Raw genomic sequence first — 9,647 nt, 5'->3', positions numbered from 1 at the left:
GTTAAGAGGTCAAGTTTGGCCCTTGGAAGCCTATTTTGACATATAACATGGAAAGGCTAGGCTTGTTCATCTTAGTTGGAGGGAAATTGGCAACAGACAATCAATCCTGCTCAATCAAATGCTTCGGCTCCAAATTAAAATCAAATAGTATTTTTGGTGTGGAAGAGGTCAGAAAAGGAGACATTCTTGTATATCCCGTGATGCCATTAGCCATGTACTGAAGTATATTATTGTGAGTTTCAGAAGTGACCACAGAAGCAGCAAGTTTGTAGTGCTGGCTGTGGTATTGGGAAATAAACTGAAAATGGAGTGATCTGCATAGCCTCTTGTCCCCTAGGCAATGCCTAAGAGATACTTTATTTTTTTCATGAGCATTGGCTCTCACTGCAATGAAGATGAGTCACTTTTTGGCCAACTGATGCCTTATAAAGTCTCTCCAAAAGCTTTGTTAGTGCCCTCCAGTCTGGATACGCAATATTCTTTTTTATTTATTTCTTAAATCTTTCCTGAGCAGAAGCTGTTACTTCTGCTTGGAGGTTCACCACTAGGGCTGCTTTGTCATTTTTGGAGCCTTCATATTTCTTGGAAAGTTCAAAGGCTCTCCAGCCTTACAGCATGCATTTCATAGAAGAGCAGGGACTATATGAAAAAAGACAATTTCTTTCTATTGCACAGTGAGATTTTGCTGTAAGAATATTTTTAAACAAGTAAATAGGGTAATAAAGTACTTAATTCATTTCTATCAGCTCTAGTTTTCAGCCCAAAGATCAAAATTTGGCACAAGGAGCTTGGCAGATAGTTTTCCTTCCCAACCAAGGATCTCAAAAAGCATGGAAACAAGCATTAAAAAACCCTTAATTTTATGCTTAGGGAAACTGAACTAAAGAAGCATTTAGTGATGTTCCCACACTGGAGTAAAAAACAAGCAGCTGAATGAAGCACAGCCACTTGTTTGCACTGCAATGAAGATGGAAGTGTTTGTGGTAATGTTGTCAATTCAAGTGTTTTGTGGTCTTACACAACTAGAGCCAAGAGACTGTACAATCAGGAAAAAATACTCCAACTCTGTCTTCATTATGCAAAGCTTCGAAGAAGTGAGCTCTATCAACTTTTAGATGATTTGAACAGTAAAATACAGTAACTTGGGCACTGGTACAGTGTGCACGTGCTATGGCATGGCAGATGAGACACTGCCACCTCCTGGGTACATTCTGCTCGTGAGCACCGTGCTGATCTAATAAAACATAATAAATAAAATCAGAATAGCCTTTTAAAACCAAATTAAAACATTTATTATCTTGCAGGGGAACCCTGGCTAAGCTGTGTTTTTTATATTTAACCTCACTAATGAAGTTTCACTCAAAGGGTGTGAAATAGGGTTATCAGCAACCCAGTGCCCTGCAACAGGCTGTAAACAGATCCCTGATTCATAACTCGTTGTGTTGACACTGTGATAAATGCTTCCTGTTTGTGCATGACTTAAATTACTCTGGTGTTTTGCAGCAGACCACAGGCTTTGTTTTGGAAAGAATGTTTACTACTGGTTTTCATCCAATTTTACCTATGTTTTTCAGCTCAATGCAATGGCAAACAGAGCAGCAGGGAAGGGATATGAAAATGAAGACAACTACTCCAACATCAAGTTTCAATTCATAGGCATTGAGAATATCCATGTCATGAGAAATAGTCTGCAGAAAATGCTTGAAGGTAATACTCTTCTTCATTGGAAATTAGAGAAAAGAATTGATCCTTTTGTCACACAAATTAGGATAACTGCTCTGAAATCAGCAGCATTGAAAATGGGTATGAAAACAGGTCTCTGCCTGTTGCATCTGCACACATCTGCCTGCTGGCTAATGGGACTTGTGCAATGGAGCATCATGGCAACTAATGTTGATTTCCTAATTGTGCAAACACCTTGTTTCGTCAGTGAAATCCAGATATCATTTATTTAAATGACAAAATTCATTTGGCTTCAATGCACATTACTGCTACTATGACTTCTTTTGAAATTTGCACTGTGGTGGCAAAATTAAAAAAATTGGTTTTAGCTGACTTTGGGACTAGTGGAAAATACAGGATTTTTTTTTTAAGTTCAGAAAAACTATTTGCTTTTTGTATGTGTATAGGGTAGTCATGCATTTCAGACTGTGAATTTTAATGGAAACTTATTCATACGCTGTATAGAACATCAGGTCTATTTATGAAATACACAGTCAATGGGTCTAACCATTCAGCACTTTAATAATCCCATGGAAATTAATAACTGCTTTATAAATACTTAGCAGTATATAAACCAGCACATCTGTTCTGCCATTTCATATTTGGAGTACATGTCAGTTTAGAGGTCATCTGGAAAAAGTAGGCCTAAATAGGCCATCCTTGACCCTCAATGGTTTGTTGATTTTTAGAAATAGTAAGTAGTGCTCACTCCACAGTGTCTGACTATTTACTTCATGTACATCATCAACTTCCATCACCTCCTGGATCAGCTTGATCTAGCTATTCCTGACTTAATGCTCTGCCCATGTTCTTTTTTTAATTTATCTGTCTGCCATTGACTGCATGCAAATGTAAATTTGAGAGCTAAGAAGGGCTTAAATTTTCCATGACAGGAGAGGTGTGCTCTATTTTCAAATTAGAGCATGTAATGAAAACCAGCATTAAAGTGTGATGCGGGTAATGTGGTCACTCTATAACATATTTTTACTTAATTCCTTGGTCTCAGGGTCTCAGGTGGGAAAAGAGAAGGATTTTTAGTTCACTAGGAAGTCCTGTTTGGCTGGGAGAGAGGCAAGGTCAATGAACAGGTCCCTTTATTTATTCAGTATAAGACCATCAAAGTTAAAATAGTAAACAACCAGCCTGGCTGCATGGGGCAGTGCTATGTATAATTTTTGAGGCAAAAGTTCATGACTGGCCCATGGCCCCAACTTAACATGTAACAAGGTAATTTCTAAGGCATTTAACACTTCAGGCTGCTTGGGGAGCACAAATTCTTAGCATCTATTTTCAAGTGAGCCATATGCTCAAAACCCTTTTCCTAGGTTTTGTGTTTCCTATGGTGAGATCTCATATTTAGCAACTTGACTGATAAGATTAGAAAACAGAAGTACATTTTAAAAAACATTTTGTGACTTTCAGTGTACCAGGGCTCTTCTTAATGCTGTGTAGCTTTTCTCTTTTTCCATTTGTCTGTGTCTCTCAATCTGTTTCTCTGATGGCCTTTAAAAGAATACTTATTACCTGACTTGAGCATACAAAGTGACCTAGAACCAAAAAGGCTGTCAAGGATGATGATAACACACAGTAAATATGGCTTTGAATTTTTATCAAGGAATACTTAACCATACCCAGATGAATCTCTAAGGTAAAACATTACACTCGAAACATTACAAAATGGGTCTGCTGCTCATGATCTGTTGTAAGATTTTTATAAGGTATGTAAAAACCTTTGAAAAGACAAATGAGGCTGATGAAAACTGATTTTAGTTTACTGTATTTAGCTGTATTGTTCCTTAGAAGTGTACAGCATGGAAAAGAGGACATCAAGACATAATTGGTCAGATGTGTTGCTGGAGTGCAAGGGCAGTGTCATTCAACTTACTGCTACTAAGCAGAAGTGAAGGGTGGAGGATCTTCACATGACAAACTGCAGATTATTTTCAATAAACAATTTTAAATAACTTCCAATTCTGAGAAAATAGGAACAAAAATTTATTACCCAGTTTTCCACTGGAAAATGCACCTATATTGGGAAGGTGTTAATTTCCATGCTGTTTCTCTGGGAAAAAGCTGAAGAAATTAATTTATACTTATAAAAATGTCAGTATTTTATTTGAGCAGGTAAAAAACATTGGTTTCAGCATTGTGATTTCACTGACTTTAATTCTAGCAATTTTATCTTAACTTTAATACGTATTTAACCTTGTATAATGTTAATTTTTGGCAAATTATATCAGCATTATAAAGCAACTATGCTGATGGGATAAGAATTTTTTCAGACTATGAAAAAAACATTGAGATTTGACTACACTGGAAGTAGAATCCATTTCAACATGATGGACTTTCCTTTCAGAAAAGTTTTACTTTTGTCTCTGCTGCCTCAGATTGCTTTAGTAGAGTATGGATTTTTACTTTTTTTTCCATTTAAAGAAAGGTATATGTGAAGAATCTTGAGAAAATTTAGATCCTGTGTACAACCTGCTTGAACTAATTTTTTGCTATTAGAAGGAAATGTTGCACAAGACCTTTTCAAAGTAAAGATTGAAGGGCTGACTGAGGCTGCTGTTTGGCACTTGTGATGGGATGAGCCATGTCATACACCCAGGGGCCAAGCAAGGATTGACCCTCGTTTGTTGTGCGTTCAGATGATGACCCCACAATGCTCCCTGCCTGTATTTAAACTGCAAATATGAGCTTATCCTTCCCTCACAGCAGGAGCAGTAGTTGCTGGTGTAGCAGCAGCCCTCTGATCCTTTGACTTCAGTGGCACATCAGCCAGTAAGAAAGCGTGAGGGTTTGGCCCACAGCATTTATTCCTTCCTCTGCTTATGGCTGTCCTGCCAGAAATGAGGAAACTGCTCCAGTATCCTGCGCTGGTACTTTTGCTGGTGGAAGAGGCAGTTTCCAGTGTGTCCAGTTTCTTCCTCCACTGCTGGGAAATGGATGTACTGCTGTATTTCTCTGAGCTCTGCCCAAGGGCTCTTGATTTTTCTTGTGCCTACACTGTGGATGCAGCAGACCTTATTTCTCAAAGATTTTGGTACCTTTTCTGCTGAGATGGAAATGCCTTTTCCCCTTAGGATAGGCCTCATAATTCAATTAATAATTGAACTCAATATTAAAGTCCAGATCAGTTGCCAAAATGATGTGAAATATACAGTGTATTCCTGTAGGACAGTGTGGACTTTGCTCAGTGAAGTGGTCAGTAAATATTGACTCTAAGTTGATAGTGGGAATGAGCAAAGCACTGTTTCAGCCTTACCTTGGGCTTTTGTAAACAGAGACAGCAGCTTCGGCCAGAATTCAGCTACTAATTGGTCATGCTTCCATCTGCACAGCAGCATTAATCATGTGAAAAGCTGTTTGCTTTTGGTGCTGCTATCTCTGCATCTTTATAAATATCTTTCAAAAATGACTTTTAAAATAACCATTTGGAAGAGGCCTCACGTACAAAGATTGTGAGACTTTGTCTGGACACATTAGGCCATTTTGCTTCTAAATTAAATGGAGTTAGGACAGTTAGATAGCTCAGATATGGTATAAACTCTGACTTCGGCTTATAAGATTAAATTCCAGTTACACTGAAGGAAACTAAAGTTATGCCAGTGGTCATAATGGCCACAAACGACTGAGTCTTTTAAAAGATTTCCAGATGACAAAAGACTTACTAAGACATCAGTAAGTGACAGATCATAATTAACTCAGTAAAAACCAGGACACATTTCACTTGCTAATATCTTTTCCTTAAAAGACAGTATAACTTTATATGGATCAAAATAAAAGTGTAGTCTATTTATGGGGTGAATTTAGGATCTCACTGTTGAAAACAGATTGCACCAAATATCATCATTTGTTTGCTGCTGGATTGAGGTATCTGATTTAGATTCTGATTGCTCTTTGTTTCTTCTGATGCCACAGATTCTCTAATATTGAAAAAAACAGACACTTAGATACCACAGAATAGAAACTTAATATAAAAATTGGGAGATTGATACTTATTTTTTTTAAATGTGGCATAGAGTTTGGAAGGTTTTTCAGGGAAATATTGTCCTCACCAACTTTCTGACTCCAAGTGAAGTTTGAATAAGGTTTCATTCAGGGATGGAGAACTGTTGAGTGAATCATTTTAACTTAAACACCATCATCTGTGGTGATGCTGGGAATGGGATGCAGTGGCACCATTTATGTGGCTGAGAGATGGTCAGACAGCAGAAAGTATGTGCTTTCTGTGTTGAAGCCCTCACTGTTAAGTACACAATCCCTCCCAGCACCATTTTGGAAAAACGTGCTTGACAGAAGGATGCATTTGGTAAACTGTTTGCAGCTTCAGTTTTTAACTTAAATCAATATATTGGGTGAAATTTGACCCAGCCCATTTCTTAAATACATGTGCTTTTTCAATGGTAAAGTTTGACTGAGAAGTTGCCATTCTTTTTAAAAGATGCATGTTTTGCACAGAGAATATCTGAAGAAGAGATAACTCTGAGTTTGAAGACTCAGTTAAAAGCTTAAGGGATGCTAATTACTGTACATTTAAAATGTAGCTTATTTTGCAGTTTGTGAGCTGAAGTCACCTTCAATGAGCGACTTTCTGTGGGGCCTAGAAAATTCTGGCTGGCTGAAGCACATCAAAGCCATTATGGATGCTGGCATTTTTATTGCAAAGGTAAAGCATGTAAAATGAGAAGAGAACTTGGAGTGATCAGATACGGAAAGTGAGGACCAAATTCTCTGCTTGTGGGTAACTTCTGTTGCCTGGCTTCATATATGAGGAAGGATGATTCTTAGGTGCTGGTGTGTGCACAGTTTGCTAATGTGGTAAATAGGCTTTTGTCCTTTTGTACTAAAGCCTCTACTCGGCTGTATCTTGTTATGCCAGGCATTTGAATGTCCTTACTTCAGTCCCCAGCAGTGATTGTTCTTATTTCTTTCTATTTCCCCTGCCTTCTCCACTTATTTCTGGACATCTTTGTTGAAATTTTCTGGGAGCTGTAATACGGAAATATTAGCTACCGTGTTATCCCCTCTGAGTTATCAGGAAACAAACTAAATTCACCTCCTAAACCAACTCCTGTATATCACCATGGCCAAACCCTCTAGCAGCTTCTACTTTACACCCTTGAGAACTGTTCCAGAAAACAGTTGTTGGCTTCAATAAGAAATTATTTCTCCTAATCCTACCTAAGAAAAGCAGACATTTGTCATTTACCAACAGTAGCTTTAATTTTACTGCCCCCTTCCTTGTGCTCTGCCTTTTACTGCTGTAATTCTTATTTTTTGAGATAACTATTACAATTTTTTTACATGACCTATATAAAACTTCAAGGGTTTCCCTCCTTCCTAACTGCTTGTTTCTCTTGCTTTGCTTCTTCCTACTCAGTAGGCAACTGTAGTTTCTTACCTGAACAGCAACTGTGAGATAAGAGCACATGTAATTATTACTCCCAGACCTACTAGCTTTCATTAGCTTATAGAAATCAGGTAATTTACATGAACTTTGCCAACCTTTCCGCAGGGGCTAGTCTTAAAATACTGTCCAAAGAATTTATCCTTGGTCCATCTGCTTGCTGGCCTTGTGCCTCCTCAGACATGCATTTTGACCCGTTCATATTTGTGCAGCTCCCAGTTCTTGGTTCTTGGTCTCCTGCCCACAGGGATTCTATTTTGGTAGAATTTCCTTGTCTCTTGAGGTAAACATAGATAGTTTATTAATATTCCTCATTCCCTATTAAGCCCAAACTTAGCTTAAATGTTTGTTTCTCGAAGCAGTATCTTTCCTAACCTATTTTATTTTCTACTTCCTAAATTTAGTTCTCTTTACAAAGGCCAAAGCCCTTAGCATTAAAAAAAACCCCTCAATTCAGCCAACCCTCAAGTTCTAAAAGTAATGCAACACTAGACTCTGGAGAATTTATTAGGATCTCGTCTTTATGTGTTTATGTATAAAATAGCATCCCCCTTTCTCCCCAGTTATTTTCATTACAGATATTGGTAAAATCTTGCTTATTAGATACAGAAGTTTACCACTATCACAGGCTTCCCCATAAATGTTGACAAGTATGTCAGCAGTGCAATGCAATGTGCTGTAATAATATACAGGCTAGCGCTGGCATCAGAAGCAGCCACTGCCCTTATTGACATTACCATCAAGATGAGAAATTAAGATCCATATTGCAAGTATGGCTGTTCTGTTGCTGGTATGTGAGTTAGAGCATTAACTCCTTCTGAATCTGCTGTAGGTAGCTGTCCACTCTGACAGATTGATATATTTTAATTGAAATGAATCCCAATCCTCCTGCAATGGAGCATAAACAGGTGATGCTCAACCACCATATTGCATGGGATGGGATGAATACAGACTTTTCAAATGAGAGGAATAACACTCAACATTATTCATGAACTCTGCGGCAGAATGAAAAATGAAGCAGGTTTCCCAGCTCTCAAATTGATTCTCTCTATTGTGCTGTCTTGCTGTTCATCTCTTACCATTGTCTTCCTCCCTGCTTGTGAAATTTCTGACTTTTTCTGTATCCTTAGGCTGTGTCTGAGGAAGGTGTGAGTGTGCTTGTTCACTGCTCTGATGGCTGGGATAGGACAGCCCAGGTTTGCTCTGTAGCAAGCCTTCTATTGGATCCATATTACAGAACTATGAAGGGATTCATGGTAAGCAGGTTCTCTTTCATAGGGTAAATGAAGTAGTATGGCATCACTTAAGATGAATATCTTTGGTTTTGATGGTAAATAAACTTCCCTTAAATATACTTCTTTTTTTTTTAAGTAGGAAGGAAGGTTTCTATCTTGTTCGTGTTAGAGTTTCCCAATTTCTGTATGAAATGTTAACAAAGGTGGGGATCAGTAGGACACCCACTTATTTCTTTTCTAAACTTGACCAAGAAACATTGTCACAGCCCAAGGAGCTTTTGTGGAAGCAAGAATGTGTATTCATTTGCAGTGAACATTGTGATTTTGAGTGTCAGAAGTGTGTGCTTTCTAGACATTAGATTGCAATAAGCAGTGACATTGGAAAATCTGCTCCTTTGCAAAGCAAATCAGCAATGGTAAAGCATGTAGGAATGCTTATCAAGTTATTGGCCACATGTTATAAAGATCTTTGAGACATATATACATATATAAGTTCTGTTTTAGAAACTGATTAAACAAACTAATTGAAGTTGTGCTGAAATAGTGTCATCCTATCTGCATCCATGAAGAGTGCCACTTTCCCCGAGCTGGCAGCAGTGCTCATCACTCATTTTTCTGCTAATTCTGAAAATTATTTGGGATTCTAATACTGCTTACTTACATCATTCTTGCTTGTCACATTTCTGCTTATTCTAAGAATTAACTGGGATTTCAGCACTGCTTGTTTATACCACTCTTCTGCATGCTTCAACATGTGTCAGCTCTGCTTCACAACACTGAATGCAATATTCTCCTTTTAGGTGTTAATTGAAAAAGACTGGGTTTCCTTTGGTCACAAATTTAACCACAGGTAAGGCAGTGCTAAGGTTTTCCTACGTAATAGGAACATATGATATATATACACACACATACATGTATGTTTATGTAGTCAGTATCTGCTGCCATTCCGGTTTTACTTATTTGCTGTCTTACGAAGTGTATCAAGAGAATGTCCTCAGGAAGCTCCCATACCCTTTTCTCCTACTATATCATTTAGCAGACTGGAAAAGTCAAAGCGAAATATTTTTATAGCAATGTTTTCTTATATATGCACTCCAAAACTGCTATTGGAATCCTGAGTGCTGGTCTTGCAGTTGACATGAGTACTGAGAGGTCCATGTGAGCGAAAAGTAGTATGTATGTGATTTGCAAAATCCCTTTGGGCTCCAGCAGATCTTTCTGTAGTGCCAAAGCTCCCCATGTAAGTCCCTGTTCAGCAAAGTCATAGAATCATAGAATCA

General features: G+C 38.0%; 1 protein-coding gene across 1 annotated transcript in view; it reads left to right on the top strand.

Moving 5' to 3' along the window:
* The window catches only part of LOC103799322 (myotubularin-related protein 7), a gene marked incomplete at its 5' end in the record, with an annotated part of 21,522 nt that extends 12,301 nt beyond the window's left edge, over positions 1–9,221 (top strand). The window contains 4 exons of the mRNA XM_009071631.1: positions 1,575–1,707; positions 6,282–6,391; positions 8,263–8,388; positions 9,168–9,221. Of these exons, the coding sequence (XP_009069879.1) occupies positions 1,575–1,707; positions 6,282–6,391; positions 8,263–8,388; positions 9,168–9,221 (423 nt within the window). The remainder of the gene's footprint in view (positions 1–1,574; positions 1,708–6,281; positions 6,392–8,262; positions 8,389–9,167) is intronic.
* Positions 9,222–9,647: the final 426 nt, after the last annotated feature.

This window comes from Acanthisitta chloris, unplaced genomic scaffold, assembly GCF_000695815.1.
Source record: "Acanthisitta chloris isolate BGI_N310 unplaced genomic scaffold, ASM69581v1 scaffold2743, whole genome shotgun sequence".
Lineage (NCBI taxonomy): Eukaryota > Metazoa > Chordata > Aves > Passeriformes > Acanthisittidae > Acanthisitta > Acanthisitta chloris.
Note: the sequence above shows the minus strand (reverse complement) of the source record. Positions and strands in the feature narration are given on the sequence as shown.